This window comes from Apteryx mantelli, chromosome 25, assembly GCF_036417845.1.
Source record: "Apteryx mantelli isolate bAptMan1 chromosome 25, bAptMan1.hap1, whole genome shotgun sequence".
NCBI classification, from domain to species: domain Eukaryota; kingdom Metazoa; phylum Chordata; class Aves; order Apterygiformes; family Apterygidae; genus Apteryx; species Apteryx mantelli.
Window position 1 is genome coordinate 5,565,105 of NC_090002.1, and position 23,852 is coordinate 5,588,956.

The following is a 23,852-nucleotide window of genomic DNA, read 5'->3' on the forward strand; positions in this document are numbered from 1 at the left end:
ACTCTTCTATTATAATTCTCTACAGCTGAAGAAAAGTCTCTTTGGGTTCAGTAGAGACAACCTGTTTCACCAGTCCATTAGTGTTACGGAAAGAATTGGTGTCCCTACAAACAAGGATCTCTGGTTGATAATATACCTGAACTTCCTTCTGCTGGTTTAAAGAGAAGAAATAAAGGCTAGGATTTAACAGTCAGTTTATCAATGGAAGGAACAAGCCCCAGAGATTTCTGTTGCAGCCTATGCTCTTCAACAGTCAGAGATTACCTAGAAAGGAGGTGAAGAGCAAGATGACAAAATTTGACAATGGCATAATTCTCAAGCCAATTAAGCTGCAGAAGGTCCTCATACCAAACAACTGAGCAATAAAAGACATTCAGAATGGACAAATAAAAATTAATTCAAGTGAAGGAAAAAAATCATGTATTTCCATATCCTGTAATGAGCTCTGAATGAGCTACTTTATTCAAAGAAACCATTAAGTTTGGTAGATCAGGCCATGAAAATATCAGCTCACTAGTAAAGAGCAACAGAATATAAGAAGATTAGGGGAGGCACAGAAAACAAAACAGAAAATATCAAGCCACTGTGTAACTCCACAATGCAATGAGATTTTGATCAGAATAGCAGTTCTGCTCCATCCATCTGAAAAAGATCATGATGGAACTGGAAAAGCTATGGAGAAGGATAACAAAAATATCAAAGGTTTGGTTTCTGTTCAGAGGACACTTATAGAGAATTTCTCAGTTGAAAAAGAGAAGACTGAGGAGTGAGGCAACAAAGGCCTACTAAATCATTGTTTGCTTGGAGATGGTGACTTGAGGACTGATTATACTCACCTTGTTATTAGAAAATGTCACAGGCCAAAAAAAAACAAAACCCAAGGGGTATTACACATATCATGTCTGGTTAAGAGCTACTGTCATTGGAAAATGAGAATCTCAGTGAAGTTCCAAATGAAGTCTCATGTACGATTGTTGTGTCTTTGTACTCTTTCCTAGGCATCCACTACTGGTCTGTTCTTACTGATTTCCTTTCCCACATTGGTCTCTGTTGGAGACAGGATAATGGGCTGGATGTATCTTTGATCTGATCCAGTACAGCCTACTTATGCTTTTAAGTCTTGTTATTGAAAGCAGCACCATCTTCCTTTCCATCTCCCAGAAGCACTCCTTGGACCACACTGTAACTGCTCTGTGCCTCACAAATCCATGAATGAGGACAGGTAGAGCTATGTCAAATTCAGCCTCAGTATCTGTTCCCACTGCTAACCGTGCCATCAGAAATTGGTCACAATTTGTCCACTCAAATCACATTTGCTGTAGGAAATTTAGAGTCGCTTCGACATGGTCCAAACCAGTTTGTAAGCACCATTGTTTGAAAGCCAAATCTGCACGTCCCTGATGATAAATATCTGCAGATTAACTCTTTTTGCAGTTATTCTGCACATCTCCAACCCCAGCAGCTGACTTGCCAGGACCAAATTGGACCTGATGTATTATAGGGTAGACAGCTTCCAGGTGAACTCTCAAGCTAAATGGCTGGTGCAGACTTTTCCAAAATTTGTGTCCTCATACAGAGATGCCAGAGCTTCAGTGAGACGTCCTCTAGCTGAAAAATTACATCTTTGCACAGTAATAGTTCTTCTACCCAGAAACTCCCAAGTCACCAGGTCAGGTTGATGTTGGCAGCTGGACCAATATTTTCTTTGCTTCCCACTCTGTTTTTTCTAGCACTCACTGCCACTTCTGCTCTTCGGACCCAGAAATTCCTTAAAGGTCTTTCACTGACTCTTCCTGAATGTTTGCTTGAAAGTGATAGCTTTAATTCATAGCCTAAATCCATGGGTTTCATGGTGCTATGCACCTGACACAGCAAGCGTGGTGTATAACTGGAAAACCTTCTGCCATCCAAGGCTGTGAGTAATGATGGATGCTAATAACTTTCACTCTTGAAGCTGCAGCCAAGGTCCCCAAAGGAACTCTATCCTTTGTGGCATAATTAAACTCATAGTAGATCACAGGAGTTCAAGGAATAACAGTGCAGAAAAATATAATTTGTGCTACAGATAGTAATGTGAATGGAAGAGGAGTAGTTCCAACAACCTGCAAGGTCCTTGGCTGTTGGAGTCCCTTTGCTGTTGCTGTTAGCACAACTTTCCCGCATCAGCACATGATGGGTTTTCTCTTGGCACTCAGTCATCCTTTTGCCTTTCTTGGAACATCTAAGTTCGTTCTTTCTCTTCCACAGATGACTTTACTTTGCCTTTCTGAATTGCACTAAGTGCTTTCCATTCTTTGCTCGCAAGGAAACAGCCCATACACTTTTTTCTACTAAATCTTGCTGGCCACATTTCTTCAATCTTGCAGTGAGGATTCTTCTCCTAGTTTTCACTATCTTATCATTGTCTCTAGAGAAAACTCAGGCCTAACTGACCACTTTGCTAAGGAAAAAGAGGTTTTGAAAGTAAAAAGGTGGTGCATCATAGAACTTTATACTTGGAATCCTCCATGCCAAAGGAAGGGACAAATGAACTCAGCTTCATTAATTTCTTCAGAGACCGGTGGAAAATAAAGAGGAAAGACTTTTGTCAGAAGGCAGTCAGGCTAGATGAATGACATCTGCTGAAAGAACATCACAACTGGTGACTGTAGCACCAGACACGAGACATGAGGCAGTGTCACTCCCTTTTTGGCTTGCTATCCCATGTATGAGGAACTATCACACTTCCCATATGAAATGATTGCATCCTCACTATTGCTTGCATTCGACAGGCAGGCTTAGCATAAATTATGCTTCTTCCACACTTTCAGGAACATGCACATATGAGATGGCAAACATATGTCTTCCTTGGCCTAAGGCCATTCACTGCTGGAAAAAAAAAAACATCTCCCACAAATTATCCTCTTTGCTTTGCATATTTACCAATAAAGGGCATGAACACCTGTACACGCCTGCTCCATGAGCAATTCAGCCTCACTGGCAGAGTCTGCAGTTCACTAGTCCAGCGAACAGAGTGGTTTCCTCAGGCACTCAGCTGTCTAAGAGGTGCTCCTAGTTCTGTGACACTGGGGCTGAATTTCATGAGATACCTAGGCCAGCAGGGCCAATTCATACACATTATTTTCTCCACTGTGCACTGGTCCTTCATTTGGTGTTTGCTTCCCTATGCTAAACTATGGGATTTCTGCCCACAAAACACTCACCCCATGGATGCCCATGGTTAAATCACCCAAACTCGCTTGCTCCATCACAGACACTTGCCTCTTACACAGTAATTTCAATCATTGAAGAGCTTAGTTCCATTATATACCTTCCTTCTTCACCCATCACTGTGTATGTTTGGAGTATCATCTCCTCTATATTTGGTCTACCCCATGCTTTTCAGAACAGGGACCATCTCTTTCTTCCCTTGTAAAAGGTTGTCCTGCCTCACTAATCCACTAGAGTTCTCCCAACAGTCAATGTGCATATTAATAAGGGAGATATGGTTGATACTTTGGAAAGCCGAGTAGGCTGTTTTTCAGCAATGCCTTTCACCAAAATCCTATACATATACTAGGTATCCACATACGCTAATAGAGAAGATCCTTGTAGACAAAAAGCGATTACAGAGAAAAGTGAACAGAGCTCATCAGTGGAGGGCTACAGGGATCTATGATGTTCGAATACAGCCAGCAACAGACAAGAAAAAATAACTGAGTCTAAGGCAACAAATCTGCAGACAGTACAAAGTTATTCATGGCAGTAACAATAAAGGCTGACTTTGAAGAACTGCAGAAAGGCCTTACAAGGTTCAATGACAAGGATGACAGAGGGTAAGGAAAGGCTTCCATACAACAAATGACAAAACATACAGGGTCTGATCGTCCTGGAAAAAAGGTAAATGGAAAATGCACTATAGAGATATGTAAAATCATGATGGCAAAGACTGTTTGAGTGCTTATTCTTTCCTACAATGAGAAACTTAGGTAGCAAGAGACAGGTTCAAATGAAGACTGAACAAGTTAATGGAAGAGAAATTCATCAAGGGTTATTAAAGATACCACTCCTGGTTAAAGAAATGTGCCCTTTCTGCTTCAACAAGTAACGATTCAACATAATTCTGTTTAGAAAAAATTAAAAAAAACACACACACAACCAAACTTCTACATTGCCCAGGTGGCAAATGCCTTACAAAGGCTTACATCTCTCTTGCAGTTATTGTTGTATCTAATAACTCCACTGACACACTTCAGCAGGTGTTAGTTCTGGTTCCATCTTCACAGCTGTAAGAGGTTTTCTATAAATATCAGCATTATTACTGCCTAAAATCTAAGCCCCAGATTGCTTAAATAGTATTTATTAAACACTGACAAATGACCTTTTATGACAATTAAATTTGACAGTTTTCAGAAATTCACAAAAGTTGTCATGCACTATAAAACATTAGCAAAACAAAAAAATATCTATAATTGGGGTTTGCAATTTACATTCAGTTTCTAAGAGATAGGCCATGAAATTCCACAGTGGGAAAGTTTATTTTCTAGGACTAATACAGAAACCTCTCAATTCAAAATATAGAGAATACACTAATAAAAGCGCTTATCTTCTGCATTCGTTGAAACATAAAGATGTCCCAAAAGCAGAATTCTAGACAATTCAGTTCTTATATTCCTGGTCTCTAGGAGGAAACTTATATTTTCCTAAATACACACATATTGTAAATCTCATTAAGATCCTCCATCTACCAGAAAAACTTAAGTTCATTTAAGCACTGAATTTCTTGTGGCAGTCACTGAAATGAAGATGAACATGGTCCAGATCACCAGCTTCAGTATTTCAGGTTTGCTGCATCTTTCTGCGCATCTCTTCTAGTGCTGCTTCTCGTTCTCTTAAGAGCTGTTTAAGTCGTTTTATTTTTTCATCCCTGATTGTTTCATCCAAGTCTGGGGGAGTCAAAGGGAAAGCATCGTCTCTGAAGGAACCTTCAATAACTGAAGCATCATTTTCACAAGACACTAAAATCGGAACATCTGAGTCTGTAACATCACTATTTTGAGAGCATGGGTCTTGCTCAGCATCCCTCCCTAGAGGGGATATAACAGAGTCTGTGGAAATACTCTGCTGCGACAGGACTGGTGGAGGTGAAACGCTCTTGTTAAGTAATACAGAACTTGGGCTGGTGTTTTCTGAACTTGGACTTGTGGTTGATTTGACAGATGCTTTCCTTCTTTTTCCACCGTCTGACAGCGGTGAGGATTTCATTTTTCTTTTCTTAGACAAGTCCTCTTCCAGATCCACAATTATCTGTACGGTCAAGAAACATACACAAACATACTTCTGTTAAACTGAGCATCATTCTACATTACATCACAGTACATTAAACACATAATGCAAGAGTTATTTCTTGCAGGTTTTTAGGATTACTATGTGGAGGTAGTTTCCTTTAACAGTTTGAGCAAACACACTTCTACGTTCAGTAACATCTACTGGCAAAAATTCCCAAGTTTAGAATTCCGGAGCATTAAATTCCTTCCCTAGTCAACAGTCCACTTCTGCCTTCTCTGTGCCTAACTATCATCTCCTACTATCGCTTAACTTCTTTAACTGGAGAGTAAGAGAAAAAGGTTTGCCTATCAAGGGTATCTACCTTGACAGGGAGATTCAACACCTAGAAGAATTCTTCATGTTCACATTTCCAAAAAGGCTTTGAACATTAGAGATACTGCCCACTAAGACTGCATTCCTCTCACCTGTTTTGTTACTTAAAATGTAATGTATTTTACTAAGAACAGGCAGTAGATCTGTTCAAAGCTGGGCTCTTAACATAGAATTATTAAAACTTGAGAAAGCCTTTGACTCAGTAGAGTAGAGACATTTAGAGGAAAATTTAGAGCACTGGGGAGCTGAGCAGAACCGCTGTGGATGGATAAAATCACTTTAATGCATTCAGATGGAAGTCCTTACATCAAGAGAACCTTTTGAGAAGCACCCAAGCAAGTTCCCAGCTTAAGATCCAGAAAACCTCAATGACAAAGGATTAAGTTTATAAAGACATTTATAACTCTAAAGATGTAGAAGAGACAAAATTCCATTTCTTTCAATAAAACCACACTTGAAGTAGATACCTCACTTTGGAAGTCAGCCACATCTAGTCATCTGAGTGACTGAAGAGCCTTGAAATAATAGCACGTGCCTGATTTCAAACGCTCCTCTGCTCAAAGGCAAAGCTTTACAATAATTAATTATTCATATATCCATTGCACTACTGAATATAAACAGTTGTTTGCAGAAGGCTAAACATAGATAAGGTACTGTACTCTAGAATACAGAGGTATAGTTTCTACTTGAATAAAGGCTTTGACTGACTGTTCAGCCACCACTAGGGTCTAGTCTTCTTCAGAGCAACTTCTTCAGAGTTTTCTGAACTTCCTTCAGCTGAACCCAAAAAGGGGAGAAAAATTCTCAGAGGGTGCTGAAGTCGTATTGAAACCACATAGCTCTGAGCTCTGTTGTAGTACACAAGTTCTAGGGACAATTCTCACAGGGACCATAACAATTACTAACTTGTCCTGATGAATCCAGGGGGTGGGAAGGTTCAGAATAAACATGCAGCTCTGTTCTGGCCATACATATGCTAGTCTCTAAATGTGTTGCAGAACACTTATTTTATCACCGAAAATTTTCAAGATACCTTTTCCTCTTCAACACATTCCTGATGTTGATTTGTTATTTCCATATCTAATGACGATGAACTGCAAGAATCATTTCTCCTTTTCAAGCTATTACTGGAACACACTCTTTCTTCTGATATCTCACAGGAGGTCCTTAAGGGTATTCTCTTAAGGTATACTCTCTCCTCCTTAGAGAGGCCAAATTTTTTCCTTAATTCCATGTATTGTTTCCAATGTGGCTTCTCTTGGTGTTTGATTTGAATAACCTTTCCTGGTGAATCCATCTTCTCACACTGGATCTGAAATATATGAACAGTGAGAGAGCCATCAATCTCTCTGTGTCTCTCTGTGTCTCTCCATGTATCTATCTATCTCAGATTACTAAAAACACTGGACCAAAGCTGGAAAGTTTTTTTGACATTTTCCAAGAGTTACATTTAACATGTAAGCCAAGTTTGAAAAATTACATCTATATTATCATAGATTTAACATTGTTGCTAGTTATTTAAATCCCAAGTACATCCAGAAAATACACAATCAGCTAGTAAACCATAGAAGTAAAATATGCAACAAGGGAATCACTTATCCTAAAGCTTCAAAGTAACAAAGAAAGATGATGAAAGATCAGAGATAATGTTCCTTACAGTGTCACTTTCAGACTGCTGAAAACATTCCATATTTGCATTGTAGTTGATAATATTAACACAGCACAATTAGTAATCTCTTGTCTCTAACCTCATTGTAACCTGAACTGTTTCTAATCTTCAAGGCCAATCTCACATCAGTATGTCTAGCACCCATGCATTTCCCAGTCTATGGACTGAAAAAGGAAAATAAGCAACAAATATCTGATATGCTATTTTCACAGAGGTTAAAGCAAACGAGAATGCTAACACTGGGCACTACAAAGCACAAAAGAAAAAAAGCCTATTTGAGCCATGATTCAGGTGAGGAACAACAGAAATGACTGAAATGTCTAAAATGATCATAAATATGCTTAGCTGACAGTTTTCTTCTGTCTGTCAAACACAAGTAAGCACATACTGTCTTTAGAGCAATTTTTCATCTGGAGGTGAACTCATCCTGGCCTCCTGAGCTACTGAAAACCTGACCTGCAATTCTTCATGAGTACAGAGTTTGTGGGATGAGAGGTCAAGGATTTTCTAGATATTTTCTAGGTCACGATTTAAAAAGAGTAGGCAGGCAGCATAAAGGTGGAAACAACTGTTGCCATTAAAGCTCTCGGGGGTTTCTTCTGCATGTCATCAAACCATGAGAAAAGGCGGTGGATCTCTCCTCATCATAGCACAAAAGGAAGGAAATGCAACTCCTGCCTTTGTTTCTCCCAGCTACCAGAAATGGAAGCTGACTTAGCGTAACACTGCAGTTTGTCTCAGAATGACAAACCCTGCTCTTCCACCTTGTTCTCTCTCATTTAGCTACAAACTCCTTTATGTTATTTCATCACACCTACAACACAGTCAACACTTGCTCTGCTGCAAGAATGGGGCAACACATTAGACATCAACAACATGAGAGATTAGCTAGCTACCAGATCTCAAAAGAATGAACAACATCCCTACATTTCCACTTGCTATACATAATTTATCCGGTGAGGAAAAACAAATTGTCTTCTCCCTGCCCTTTTCTCTTCCTTATGCATGTTCTCATTTGCAGAGTGCAATCTGATTGAATAAAAATCTTTTCATTTTTTCCAAGCAAGAACCACAATTTAGACCATTATTTTTGGTGTCAGGACACCTGGTTAAAAAAAAAAAAAATCTGTGAATTTAATGATAGCCATTTTATTCAACTAGAACCAGGAATGTATAGCAATTAGCACAGACTGAGATTGGCACATTTTATTGGACAGTTACCTTTTGCCAGTCTTCACTGAAAGCACAGTCTTGTTTAGACTGAGGTAAAGCAGCAGTTGCTGCTTTGGGAGAATGGTTCTTCTCTTTGCCATTTTGGCATACGTTTTCCTGCGTCCCTACTTCTGTAATAGGGGTCACTCCACTTGAAATGCTCTTGGTGATGGGCAAACTCTTTCCCTGGTTTACAGTAGAATTCTGCTGATTAACACTTGGTGTCACCAGAACTGCAGGCGCAGACTTTAAGTCTTTTCTTAAGCCAGTTGGTGAAGCAAGTTCCGAGTTTATACATGTTCTCGGACCTTTCTGAGACAGCATCATTCCTTTGTTTTTTGACAATACCAGATTCACCACTTTACTGGTTATTTTAGTGACTGCATTAGAATCAACTAGTTTGGACGTCTCCTTTCTAAGTGAAACATCAGAAGAGGAAGATGCTTGTTTGTCAGCTTGGGCTGACAAAACATCAGAGCCTCTTTTGGTCAACAAATAGACTTTCCCGTTGTACATGACCAGAGCATTATCTTTAATAGGGGTGATTTTTGTTTGGCTTCCACCAGAGCTACTGGAACAGAGCGGTAAAATATTTGCAGAGTTAACTTCTACATTCTTCATATCTGCCAAAGTTTTCAAGATCTTGGAAGCCATATTATTTGATGACTTTACAGGAATAAGACAAGGCGCTGATGACTGTGAACGTGATTGCACAATCCATTTCATTGGAGTTTGCTGGCACTGCTGACCATCAGATGTCACTGCCTCCGGAGGAGAACTACTTGCTTTTTGTGCAGCTGTCATTATTAATGGTTTTGAAACTTCTGTGGCAGGTTTTGGGCAAATGGCTTGCAGACGCTTGGGAAGTACTGTTTTCACTGTGTTCACTGGCGACACGTAAATAACAGTTGGCATTTTTGTACTGTCAGCTCCGCCAGATGCATTTGTTGCTGTAGCTGCAAGTATTTTTTGCTGTATTGCAGGTGGTAAAAAAGAAGCTGGAACAGATTTCACTTCTGCATCAGCTGGTATCTGGAGGTGGTGGCCAGAGGGCAGTACTGGAGACTTCACAGTCACTGGAAGACTTTTTGTGTTTACCAACATGTATGCAGTGTTACTCTGGTTAGATGAACTCGTTACAGCAATGTTCTGTAAAGACAGTCTATCAACTGAAACACAACTGCTCTGGATGTTAGCAGCTGATTTTGTAGTTAAACTTTCTTTTTCAGAAGCTGCTCTAACACTTTCCTGTTTGTCTAATGTCCTTGTAAGAATAATCTTTCCAGGATTAGCAGATTGAAAAACAGGTATCTTAACAGATGAAGGTGTAGTAGTATTGGGAAGCTGTGTCTTAAAAGTAAGATGAACCGGACTAGAAATATTCGCTTTAGGATTATTTGGCATGGCTGAAGACTGAACTATCGGCACAAAGCTTCCTGAAGATTTAGAAATTGGAAGTAATTTCAGAAGGTTTTTTCCATCTGGTCCCGTCGTCTGAACTACTCGGTACATACAGCCTGCAATGCTTAACAAAACAAAGAAAAGAGAAAAGAAAAAGAAAAAGAAAGATAGCATAAGTGAACACAGCACAGATATTTTAATTAAAGTGCATCAGTGATTTGTACACCCAGTGCCGCTATGTCTTAGAAGCACATTAACTAGTGAAAAATGCCAGATCTAATCTTCAGGAACTTCACTGGCAAAAATTATACTGACCTACTTACTGTACATTTTGAGTTAGCATTTCAAAATATCACAGACTAACTGAAAATAATATCCAACTATTACATCACAGAGTAGCAAGGAATGGCATCCTTTTCAGAAAAAAATAATTTAAAAGACCCAAAAAACACCTTAAATTACCCTCCTCTACTACTTACAGGGCCTTTCTTTCTGAAATGGAAAATAGTTCATTATCTCTAGATTTCACAGACAAGCTGTATTTTGTGCTTTCCCATCTCCCTGCTACAATTAATACTCCTACTTAGTGCTAAGAAGTATGAATTTTAGAAAAGCTTTAGGAAAATACCAGCAGATTAGTTGCATGGCAAAGATGGAAACAGAAATTACTTCAGACATACACAGAAAAGGAAGTTAAGGTGCAGAATACATTTACTTCATGGAATAAGATATAGGGTGACCAACTCATATGCCTACACCTCACCTACTCACTCATTTTTTAGGCAGATATAGACTACGAAGGTTGTCATCTTCAAAGAGACGGCACAAAGAGCAAGTGTGATCAAGGTATAAGTGGAAGCTCTAAAGAACTTACAAGAACAGAAGTCAAGCTCTAGCAAGTAGAGGGCGTCATAAAGTAGGATTACAGGGAATCAGCACCAGTAAAATCTGAAGAGTAAATACAGATTTTTTGCACATGAAGATTAAAGACTCAAAACAGCAGACAGATGCAATTTTGTCAATCCAAAAGTTAGTTTTGACCGTTTCAAATGCCAAGATAGGAATGACAAAAGACCTTTCAAGTCCATTGTGGGACAGAGAATCTTTCCTGCTTCAAGTGAGTTTGCCTGAATGAAGGTATCTTCCCCCAAAACTCTTGGATTTTCAGCAGAACAATCTAATGCCCAAAGCATTGCAGAAGTGACATGGCAGCTTGAGAGACATAAGAACAAAATGGGGTTTCTCTCACCAGAAGAGAAGAGACCCAGTGAACTGGAAGCAGGTTTCATTGTCTTGATCTTGTCAGATCCAGAATGAATAAAATGCAAAGCTGCCAGCTCCATTTTCAGTCACGAAGAGCATTTTAGCTCTGTCCTATTGACTTTCTACATCAATAAATGTATTAAGAATGAGGACCTGAGATTATTTCCAAATCCCAGTCCAGATGAAAACAATACTGAGATCTGTCTACTCTCAAGTACTTTTGAAACACTGGCATTTTTTTCTGGCAGCGTAGTAACGGTTAAGGCTTCCAACTCAGCGTGGAACAGAGTGAATAGGAGATACCATTCATGAGTCCAACCGTTGCATCTGCTCAAGAAGTCAGTCAAGATATTGTCTTTTCCCAGCAAATGAGAAGCCACAAGGGTGCTCTTCACTCCCAGAGTAGGACATCTCTTGAGTTTGAGGGGCCAGGTTCCCTTAGGTGACTGATACACATAACCATGCTATTGTCTGTCTAAAACATGGAAGGCTTTAGACACGCAGAGCTTTCCTTGCTTCAACCTTAGAATTAACTCCTATGTCCAATGCTTTGGTACAAAGCCTTGTTTCTAGGCATACGGCATGTCAAAGCAGACATGTATGTGACATATCTGTGCAGTAAACAGGAAATTTTGCAACACTTGTTTCAAAAATAATAACGCACTGAAACTGAAAGACATGGGCAATATACCACATAGTTCCTTGTGGAAGCAGTCATCAGAAGTTTTAGTAGAAGAACTGTTTTGGAATCAAAAACGATAGTTGAGAAAGACTAGCACTGAGGGTAATGACTTCAGCTAAATATTTTTTGCGTAAACAAAAAGCAGCAATTAGAAATATCTGAATGTTTGAACATAATTAAAGCAGAAAAGGCTCACTTTTGGAGCCACTTTAAACCTTCTAGTGCTATTGATAATGCAGACTTTGAAAGATCAGCACTGAGCTCCTGGACAGTAATTTGCATCTGTATCTTTTTATGCTTTGAATCTTTGAATGCTTCTCCCATAACCTCATGATCTACATTCCTACCCTTCTTCTCTTCCAGATATAAGAATTAATTTTCTGAAGGAGAATTCAGATATAAATTTTCAACAAGCTCTGTAGACCTGGAACCTCTACAGCCTTTTTGATTTCCCAAAGAGCAAACAGGCATTTAAACTCCACTCAAACTAGCTAGCGCTACAAAAAGGTATCAAAGGGCAAAAGAAACCTTTCACCAGGCGTGCTCCTTCATCTGTCATAGCAAGGGGATATCTACTTTTTGGGGGAGGAGCAGGAGTGGCAGATTTAAGAGCTGGGAAGCAGAGGGAAAAAAGAGGTAAGAGGGAGAGAGAGAGAGAGAAAAAAGACGGAGGATGCATTTTACATAAACATTTTCTTCAGACGCAAAGCCAGTTTCTGGTGCTCATATCCACTCTTCTCATTTCTGCCCTGCATCAGTGTACACCTCCCTTTCAGTGGTATTTTCAAAACTGTTTTTGAGGCTGTGCTAGGAACAGGATCTTTTAAGTAATCTGGCTTGGGAAGAAACCTCCCCTAAAAGTCTGAACTCCAGACTCATTCTACTTTTCATGATTACAGAAGACAACTGTAGCTTTTTATTTTCACACTCTATGCAAAAAGAGCAGGAAAACCCAAATTTACAGTTTTCTAGACAATAACATTCTTTTACTTGCAACAAATTCTTTAACAGGTACTTACAGGATTGTAGAAATACAAAAAGCTAAATGACAGAAAAGGAAGGAAGGAAAGGAAATATTCAGGTGAGATATTGAGAAGTCTTGTTTATACATATCTACCTCAAACATCTATGAAAAAGAAAGAAGTCATCGTCAAAGACTTTAGATGCTTTTGTTATATCAGATACAGGTTGAGAATGCTTCGCCATATATATCTCATGTCACTAAAGACCTCTGCAGGTGATGCAAAGAAATAAGTAGGACTGACATTCCATATATTATCAACATAAAATAAGGCATTTCCAGCCTTCTTTATACATTTCTGAGTGATGAAGAAGAGAGCAAAAAGCTATTTTTCTCCACTCAGTAGGCTTTTTCTTTAAAAGAGTATGTTTTAAGAATTCCTCAAGCAGAGTGAAAAAATCTTTCCATCAGTTTCCCCCCTTAGGAGTGTGAGATTAATTTATTTTAAATGAGGCTAATCTCTTTTCCTAAAAAATTATTAATAGGAAACCCACAAATTGTGCAGAGATTAGCAACTCCAATACTGTTAAGGTAGCATAAGAACAAACAGAAGGGTGGTTCCAGCTTTTAATTGTATGTCATAGTATTTCAGATTATTTAGCAATCCTCTTGTCAAAAAACTATATGTTTTTCATAATTACTGAATTAGTTTTCTTCCTCCTCTTCATCCTCCCTCCCTTCCCTACACCCAAAAATTAAAAGCAAGAGAGTTTTGTACAACTTTTCTTTCTTCTAATAAGCTCTCCCAAATGTCACTTATACACACTTAGAAATCTTTCAATTGTTACAGTGTCATGATACTTTAGCATTGCTCAAGGCCTGAGTATAAGGTAGACCCCTGAAGAAAACTTGAGGACAACAGACTCCTGGAAGAAAAAGGGGAATGGAGTGGTCAAAATTCTTCTCTAATGCCACCATATTAACTATCACATTCAGTCAGTTGGTTTTCTTTTTTAAAAGATCTTGTTTTGTGACATTCACAGAGGGACCAACAACTAGATGACATTTTTCTTGGGGAAAAAAAAAGGTCAGGCTTGCTTTAGCTAGACAGTTGGCATAGCAGTATTGAAAGCTTCCTACTCAAAAAATAGGAGTGGCACTAAGCAACCTACAAAAGCAGAGAGAACAGAAGGTTACAGAAATTAAGAATAAGGGTTTTTTTGTTTTTTTTTTGTTTTTTTACAAATCTGGATAAATAAAAAGAATAGTCCAAGTTTCCCCCAACTGGATCAAAATTCCCATTTTCTTCATTCATACAATCAGACACACCTATTTCAATGTTGCCTGAAGGTCCCATTCTACATTGTTTGCTACTCTTACTAAGAAGTAATCTCAAAGAGCGGAACGCCAAATATCTAAAAATTAATCTTATGTCCCTAATTTTTGTCATACAGATGTATTAAATATGCATTAACAAAAATAGCTTTGGAATAGTTAAAAAAATAAAAAAATTCTTCAAATCCATTGCAACCACCAAGGCATCCCAACACATTACTGCAACAGATATCAAGATCTTGGCTAATGTGAGAGCCATCTAAAAATATATGAGTGGAGATCAAAAACAAAAAGACAGAAACACTTGCTTAAACTTCCATTATACTCCAAAGCTGACAGAAGAAACACTCTCCTTCAGTAGTGCCCAGATGTGTTTTAGTCTGCCTTTACTCCCAACTAATACTTTGGGGCAACTTTTTATCTTCTATGAATAAACCAAACAGGGACAATCAAGCCACTACAAACTCCAGAGAATCAACTTCCTTTATTTTAATGGGTAAAGTTGAATCCTGGAAGTGGCAAACTAACAATGATTATAAATTGAAAGCATATACAAAAGTAAACAAAGTAAAATAAATTGATTGGAGTCCTTATTCCTTTTACATAGCCATATTTTATCCATGTATTAACTGAATATTATGATAAAATAGTTCTGTTATAATTATCTGAATGAAATCTAGAAACTGATGTTGAGCTTGCATAAGCAGCTACAGAAGCTCGGAATCCTGTCCGGAATTTAGGTTCAGAACATTCCTAAAGACATAACATTTGACTATAATGCAGTAACTTTCACAGGCAGCAGAAATAACATGTTGTTCTTGACAATAATTCTGTATGGAAACCTTTTCACGCATTGTGGATCATTTCTTGTAGCACAGATAATTATCCCGGGACTTGCTAATTGCCAGGAGACAGACTATGTGCTATATACTACAGCTCTACCAATCAAAGACCAGGTCTTCTTTCAGCAACAACATTTTTGGCAGAATTGCGCAGAAGGTCAAGATAGACAAAGCTGCAATCTCACAGCCACAACAACCACTCAGCTATTTAGCCCCGAGTGAGCTAACCGGAAACTCTTAGCCAAACAGATGAAGCAGTAGAGAACTCCAGAGAGACTACAAAACCCATCTGAAGCCAAGTCGCTACTCAAGCAGTCTGCCCATCTGAGCTACGCTGCCAATTTAAAACCCACTTGTGTACATTTCCAGGAAGATAAGTCTTCCACACCAAGTCTTAGGCAGCTTAGAAAATTCTCAATTTCCTTGGCATGACTGGACTCAAGTATTATCCAACAAGCATCAAGAGTCTATGGTTGCGGGTTTACGTTATAGCTGAATTAACACTGTAAAACCGTGCTACCACTGAAAGGGGTTAATCCCTTAAGCATCCCATCCTTATTCCTTTCTTGGCAGCCTCTGGCACAAGTCTCACGGCACCGTTAGTCCCCTGAACTCCCAAACACACAACACTAATAGCAAAGGAAGGAGCAACGTTCTGCCAGCTCAGGGAGCTGAATCAGCCTACCGTGCACCGGACAAACACAACACTCAGGCGCAAAGAGCAGGAGAGCAACAAAGGCAGCAGGACGAGCACGCGGCCACGGCGGGGGCAGAGAGCAGGAGCAGCCAGATCATCGCCCAGCAGCTGCACACTCTCGGGTCATTCCGCCCGCGCCCGAGCTTGAGCCCTCCAAGCCGGAGCCAGACCCTCGAGCGCAGCTAGGCGAGGAGAGGCCCCGGCACATGGCACGGGGCAGCGTGGCACCGGGGCCTCGACACGACGCAACGCTTCCGGCGGGTCTGCCGCCCCCGGGGTGCCGCTCCCGCTCCGCCGGGGCCCCCTCGCGGAGAGGAAGGCGGAACCCCCCCCCCCCCCGGAAGGAAGCAGCGGGGCTGGGGCGGCGGCGGCGAGGCGCGTGGCGGGGCCGGGCCGCGGGCGCGACGGCGGTGCCGTACCTGGGCGCGTCTCTCCCTGCTTAGCCGGGCCTGGCTCTCCTACGCGCTCAGGGAGAGGGCGGCAGCGAGGCGCGGAGGCCCCCGCCGCCGCCGCCGCCAGCCGCGCCCCGGGCGGGCGGGGCGGAGCAGGGCAGAGCAGCGCCGAGCCGCGCCGCGCCGAGGGCCCGCGGCCCGGTACTCACAACTGCGCGGCGCCGCCCGGCCGCTCCTCTCGGCTCCGCGAGGCCCCCAGCGGGCGGCGGGACATGGCGGGCGCCGCGGGGGGTCGGGGGGGCCCCCCGCCGCGAGGGGCGCGAGCGCGAACAACGACCGGGGCGGGGCGCGGCGGCCACGTCACTTCCGCCTCGCCCCCCTCCTCCAACCACCCCTGCCCCGCGGCCACCGCCGCTTCCTTCCGCCGCCGCCGAGCGGAGGGGAGCGCCCGCGCCCGCCGCCAATCGGCGACCACTTCCGCCCCACCCACTTCCGGGGGAGGGAGGAAGCGCGCGCGGCGCCGCCCGGCGGCTGTAAATGGCGGGGCGAGCTGCGGCGGCGCTTCCGGCCGCCCCCGGAAGTAGTTCCCGGCGGCGAGGGAGTGCTTCCTGCACGGCTGCTTTCACCTTCAAAATGGCCCCGCTCCCCCTAGCGGAGCCCCGCGCGGGGCCCGGCCCCGGGGACGGACTGGGGCCAAGCTTCGAGGCCACCCCAGCGGCGGCCCCGGGGCAGAGTGGAGGTCCAGTCCCATCCTCATAGGAGGCGCAGCCACCGGAGCCACCCTGCCTCGCATGTCGCCCCGGCCGCCCTCACGGCTCTGCCGGACCTCGCTGTCCCCAACCCGCCTCCCAGTCCTCAGACCCCTGCACTGGGCTGGGCTGGACTGCCATCACCCGCAGCGTAGCTCCTCGACACAGCGAGTACAATGCCATTGCTTTCTTCAGCAAAGCTCCAGCCTTCACGACGAGGCACAAATGCTGTTGCTTTCTTGCCGTCCCTGTTCAGCTGGACTCTGACATATTTTCCGGAGGCACTGCCAAGGCACTGCTTTATATCTTCCTGTGATTCGTTTGGCATAAGGAGAAAATCTGCAAGGCTGCCCCCCAGGCCAGCATGAAGCTAGGCGTTCCTGCATGGCTCACCTTGCCACTTCAGATCCTGTGGGACTGCAGAGCTTTCAAGCTGTACCATGTCCATGGTACTCACCCATCCTGCCATGGGCAGCCCTGTGCAAAGGATATGGCAGCCCCCACGGTCCAGCATCCCTCATCCTTCTCACATGCGCCATCTGGTTTCTCCACCCAACTGACTGCCTTGCTGGCCCCTGCAGTGTTTCCTCACTAGGAATCCCCTTCGCTGTGTGTGTATCTCTTATTCCCAGTTATCACTCTAGTAGCTCCTCAGCTTGTTCCTCTGTCCTCACTTCTCCTTGTTACTACTCTGATGTTCTCTAATTACCTTGAACTTAGCTCTTCTTACTCATACTGAACCTACTTCTTGGAAGTCATCTCATTAACAGGCTTCCTTCAGTTACTGTCCTCTTCAGGTCTGCCTCTGCCATTAAATAAGTTCCACCAGTCCCTCCTTCCAGGAATGGTTTGAGGGGAAACTAGACACACTTGTACAAAATCTCTGTTAGGCATTACTGGAAAAACAAACTACAGCATCCTCAGGAAATCCCTGACCTCCAAATCATTAAAATCTGGGAGACCATTACAGGAGGGGAATTACATGCACTCGCTGTGTATGTGACTTTCCAGTTTCATTGGCTCTCACTGGCCATCTCTCACCGGCCATCTCTCACCTCTCTCTGAGGAATCCCCTCACGGATTCCACCATGCACAGAGTCTTCTCTCATCCTATTGGTTCCTCTGAATGACTCTCACCTCCTACCACCCTCCCAAAGTCCATAAGACATCAGTTGCCTTTCTCTACCTATCCTTTCCCTGCATCACCTTCAACTGACTTCTTCAGCCCTCTGTATCACTGACTTCTACTTTCTCTGACTCTCCAGCCTCCTTCTGCTCGTGAATCTTCATGCTTCCACTGACATCCTTCCCTCAACACTCACAGCTCTCCTGGGATGCTGTCTGTCTTGTCACTCATGCTTCATTTTCACCAACATGAGGCACTGGCTTATCTAATTACCTCATCCAAATAAACTTTCACACCAGGTTACCTCTCAGTCCTTGATCCACACACTGCCCCCTTCGCTCACTTCCACCTCATGTTACCCACAGCACTTCATTCTCACACTCATCTTTTTTTCCTCTATCATCTATCTCCCCTTCACTTCCCTAGAGGCATCCTGCCACATAAATGATTTTATATGGCATGTCTTTATAAATCAATTCATACCGCCTCCAAGATTTGCAGCATCCCTCTTTGTATTTCATGGGAGGGAAAAACTTTCAAAATAATCTCTGGAAATTTTGCTTTTACCAACCATAGGTTGTCAAAGTGGCATGCAACTTCAAGCACACGTTGGATTCCTCTCCATGTGTAGATGAACAGCTTGCCAAAGCTATTTTCTTCCATCTGTGTTGACAGACTTGCTTCCTCTCTTTGATGGGAACTTAGCTAGTATGATTTGTATATAAAAACCCATGAGTGCCTCAACCCATCTGTCTCTAGATATCTGCAGTGTAGATGTCCACATCCGCACTAATCATCCCCAGTGCCCTTTATAGACAGTGGAGAAAAATGTACTCCTTTCAAGTATAGTTCATCTGACTTATTTTAGACACCCGTTCTAAGATTAGCTCAGTCACACCCAAGACTTTGACTCTCTTTATAGTCAACAGTCAGTGAAATTGGAAGAGCCTTGGGTGAGGCAGAGGCTGACCTCTAATTTAGAACCTTAGAGCTAGGCATCTGTATTTCGTCAGCTCTGGAAAACAAACAAACAAAAAAAACCCTCACGTATGGAGTGTAGCTCTCAGTGGTGTGAAATACAGCCTGTTTCATGACAACCCAAATCCCGTCTTTCCAATGCTGCATCCATCTCGCTGGCTCCCAACCAAAGGGCTGACAAAATCACTAGTATTGGCAAACATGGTAGTTGACCTCATGCTATCAAATGAAGGTTTTTAAAAAAAAAATCTCTTTGGGAATTTCTTGTTACTGATTTTGAACTTTTTCTTGGGAACAGACTATAAGACCCTCTTGTATTCTTTCCTCTCCTTGCTCCATGACCATAATCTCCTGTTACTTCCTCCCTCTACCACCCCTCCCACTGAAGCAATAGAATGGGTCAAAAGTGGCAGGATTTGTGAATCAGAAGGCAGAGTTTCTCCAGGCATTATATTTGTGAGAGCCCATCTGGAGCACTGCATCCACTTTTGGGCCCTCCCCTAAGAAAGACATTGGCAAACTGGTGAGATTCCAGGGGAGGGCCACTAAGATGGTCAGGAGCTGGAGCATGTAACATACAGGGAGAGACTGGAAAAGCCGGGTTTGGTCAGCCTCAAGAAGAGAAGGCGAAGGGGGAGCTAATTGCTGTCTTCATCTACCTAATTGGGTGGCAATAGGTAAGACAGACCCAGGCTCTCATCAAACGTGCACAGTGAAAGGGCAAGAGGCAACAGGCACAAGGTGCAGCAAAGGCAATTCTGGCCGGATAGAAGAAAAAAGCTTTCACTCTGTGTGTGGCTAAGCACTGGGACAGAGGCCCAGGGATGCTGTGGCATCTTCTTCCTTGGTAATATTCAAAATTCAACAGAACAAAGCCCTGAGCAACCTGACCTGCCATTGAATTTGACTCTGCTTTGAGCAAGGGCTGGACTTCCAACTTAAACTATCGTATTACTCTGTTAGAATGGCCATAAACAGCTTCACCTTCAGCACAGAATGGAAATTTCCTTCTGTGACTTACCTGACTCACAAAGCAGTAGAAGCAACCTATCAAGGGGTTGGAAAATGGAGGAAACAGCATTTGAGGTAATATTTAGAAATAAATTCTAAATAAACTCTCCTCTCCTGCCACTTTCTTGTCTGCTTTAGCTGAAGGCACACTGCCACAAAGGTTTAGACCACCTCCTGACCCTGTGTGGTTTCTTGCTATACCTGAGAAATCATGATCTTTAAAAATTATTTCTTTATAACACGTCCAAAACAGTGAGAAGGTTGACTTTGGAACTTGCCACCTTTTGATTGTATAACATGAAAACAACAGTGTGCTCGTGTTGAGAGACATGGCATGGGAACATCTGAGGATAGAGACCTTCTGGAAGAGCATTGGAATATTACACCAGAGGCACCATGACCTTCACAATCCGTCCATACCACCTCTCAGAGAAGGCCTTGAAGTGATCTAACCTCTGAACCATTTCAGGATGTTGTTTGGAGAAAGACCTCATTATTTCAGTTCAGAAGGGAGCCTGTGCAAGGGATGTATGCTCCTGGGCCAGTAGGTTAGAACTCAAGAACTGAGTTCCCTTATACCATGGTTAGTACCCGTGAATCTCCTGCAGTTGTGTTACGAGTCTTATAGTCTTTATTGAGTTTGTTTTCTTTAAAGCTCCAGAACCATAAAATTACAGCTGAGTTTTCACTTCAAAAGTTAATTTTGAGCTTTTCTGTTTTCTGAGAATGACCTGAGAATATAAACTATGATTGTTAAAATTGTGTAAAGTAAATGCAGGGAATGGCTTTTATGCTATTGGGGAATTTGCTTTTTTAAATATTGGTGACTAGCAATGCAGTTCATTCATTGCTCAAAGATAACTACCGCTTCAGTGGGATAACTGCCACGTCAGGAGACTGAAGAAATAATCTAGACAGAATAAACTTTCTGGTTCCAAATTCACAGGCAATGCTACTGACTGGCAGCTGGAAGCCAGAAAAAAAGGAGGGTGAAATGAAAGTTGTTGTCTTGGATGCAGCTTTCCAGGGGCCAGCTTGTAAACACTTGAACAGGAACTTGATGTGTTTAGAGGAATAAGAATCAGGGCACAATTCTTGTAAAATAACACAACCACTGTGCTAAGAGCTCACCTAACCTAAAAGGTTGATTTTCTACTCTAAAGAAAATAGCCCCAAGAGGTCCCAAACTTTTGATATCCATTCAAGTGGACATGGAAATATCCCCATCTCTGATTATATTTACACAGAGGGCCATATTCTAACCCAAAGAAAGGGCAAAGCTCATGGCTCTTCCTGTCTTCCCATGCCATACAAATAGCAGGAATTCACCTGAAGCTATTCACAATGATTTATATGTGACTGTATGTCAACAACGAAGAGTTTGTCAAATGTCTGATCACAAATGGGTTCAACACAAATCGCCACTCTACCCAGTCAAAAGCTTTTTCCCCTCCTTTCCCTCTCTCGCCATCTAGATATCCTGTTGAGTGAGGTCTGGTGTCTGACTGAACTGAAAGTATTGCATCGGACATATTTTGGACATTATTTCTTCCAGGACAGCCAGGTGAAAGCACTATTCCATCTCTCTGTATAAGTTTTTACTATTTTACAGCAGACCAATGACGTTCTGGCCAGTACTTTGAAATCACACTTTTAGACAGAGACTGGCCTCTAATCTAGAACATCTCAAAGGCAAAGATCTTTAGGACTAACTCGATTTTTTTGTTTCTTAAAAGGAAGCCAGTCTCCGAAAAGTGATCTCAAAATGTACCAATCAATCCAGTGACACTATTTTTCTACAGATACTTTGTACAATTAAAATGGAAGCTGATATGAGCCACTTGTTTTCTCTACAGTAAAATTCTAGCCACAACAAGTTCTCCATTTCCTAACAGTATTTACCTTAAAAGTTTTATTGAGGCTACTTAGGCTTCTGAAAATTTATGGCTCCTTCAGATTTAGGCAATTCTTGTTAAACCTTTAAAATTCCCTTTGAATTTGCAAAGTACTCTAGCCTTTGTTAACTGCAAGATAGAACTTTACTTTTTTTATTTATAAGAAGCTAGACTAAAAATTTCTCAAAGGCTTTTCATAGTCATAATTTTTTCCTCATGTTAAGTTCAAACATGTTAAGCCAGGCATAATTCAGCTTCAAGTAAGCTGGAAAACAGACCCACTGGCTTCACACAAGCATTGACTTCGATGCAGTCTTTGGTCTTTGACGGATACCAGTCCAACTGATTGTCTCCTTCTCCAGACTGTTTGTACAGCATCACTTCTTTTTGACATGAGTTCACTATGTCCCTAATGAAAACAGTTCCTTGTGCAAAAACTGAGAAGCCATTTCTTTGTTAACTATTAGTCCAGTCTTCTCTTCAAAAGATTATTCGGCTTGTTGGCCTCACAACTCAATCAGAAGAGGAATCAAGTTAGATGGATGCATCCCCTACCAGTCACTATGGATATTGTAAACACTTGCTCGTGTCAAACTTGATCCTATTGAGATTTTACAAGATGACAAATATAGCTGACTAATATAACTGATGCCCTAATATATCTTCAGTCTTGTAACACTTGCGACAGAGCTAGATGATGCTGATTTTAAATTAGTGTAAAAGCTTATCTATGTACTCCTTATTCAATCAATGCTACATGAATTATAAACTGCCTTCTAGTTCTCAATGCAGTTTTTAGTGAGGGTCATCAGATGTGTGCATCTCCTACAAAAAGCAGATTTCCCCTCCACAGTAATGCACATGGAAGTACTGTTTTCAACCATGCATTGCAAATTTGCAGGTATAAAGCAGTAAGACTCTAAATTCACTGCTAATTATACAGCTTGAAACTGTAAACTTGGTGTTAGACATAGTAAAACATCATTTTAAACAAAATAGGGCTTCATGGGGTTTTATAAGAATTTTGCATTCCACTGTTCTGATTGCTAGACATTAAACAAAATAACGCTTGAAATTTTATTGGCAGGCCACCAAATCTTGGCTAGTATTGCTTATTTTGATTTTTGTACAATCAAAACTAAACCACAAAGAATTCAAAACTCATCCGAAGTTTGAAATTCCAATGGGAAGTTTGAGGATCTACAAGCATCATGTTTATAAGCAGTAGTTTTATATATTTATATATATATATATAAAAAAGTATTTATTTTTATATGTATGTATGTAATTGGTTCATGTAAAACTTGATTAATTTAAAGAGTAACATTTTCTGATGAGACCAAGTGTAGAAAGTTTCCAGATTAAAGAAAAATATTTGAGTAAGAAAGAAGAGAGGAGTGAATTATAACTTTGATTTAGAGCACAGAAGCGGTAAATCTTGCGTGAAAGCAGTGTTTTCTGCCGTAGGGTGCGCACTCCACTGCCTCCCACTAGTCGCTACACCACACACGAGGATAATGAACTGATAAACTCAGTAAAATATTCAAGAACAAGTAAACTAGTTAGAATTCTACATCTCACTTTAAAAAGTGACATATCACTTATCAGTATAATGTAACAAAAGTCATTAGGATACAGATTTCTGTATCCCTTGAGTCTAGATCTGGGAAAGGACTTAGAACAAACTTAGACACCACAATCCAAAACTGTGATCATGACTAAGTTTTTATATTTAAATTTTAATACTCAGAACTGCTCCAATCAGCAGAAGCTGGAGAAAACATAGCCTAGGTCTCCAGAAGACCTGACCACAGTCTAGAAACCAGCCATTTCCTCACTAAATTGCCTCCAGGTCCAGGCTGATCAGCATCATCAGCCTATGCTTTGCCCACAGAGACGTGTTAAGCACAGCTCTATTTTAGGACACAAGAGTCAAACAATGCCATCCATCTAAAACAAAACAGTGTTGTCTAGGGAACAGGCACTTTGTTCTGCATGC

General features: G+C 41.7%; 1 protein-coding gene across 3 annotated transcripts; it reads right to left on the bottom strand.

Moving 5' to 3' along the window:
- Positions 1–3,714: 3,714 nt before the first annotated feature.
- LRIF1 (ligand dependent nuclear receptor interacting factor 1) lies at positions 3,715–16,387 on the bottom strand. Of its 3 annotated transcripts, none has more exons than XM_067310641.1 (4): positions 16,304–16,387; positions 8,531–10,046; positions 6,674–6,952; positions 3,715–5,286 (listed from the first exon to the last, which is right to left on the bottom strand). In XM_067310641.1, the coding sequence occupies exons 1-4, from the start codon at positions 16,366–16,368 to the stop codon at positions 4,819–4,821; spliced, it is 2,328 nt and encodes a 775-aa protein (XP_067166742.1). In that variant the 5' UTR covers positions 16,369–16,387; the 3' UTR covers positions 3,715–4,818. The 3 variants fall into 3 exon arrangements, with proteins under 3 accessions (XP_067166742.1, XP_067166743.1, XP_013799496.2); XM_067310642.1 differs by lacking the exon at positions 16,304–16,387 and adding an exon at positions 16,122–16,236; XM_013944042.2 differs by lacking the exon at positions 16,304–16,387 and adding an exon at positions 11,172–11,207.
- Between the last annotated feature and the right edge of the window lie 7,465 nt (positions 16,388–23,852).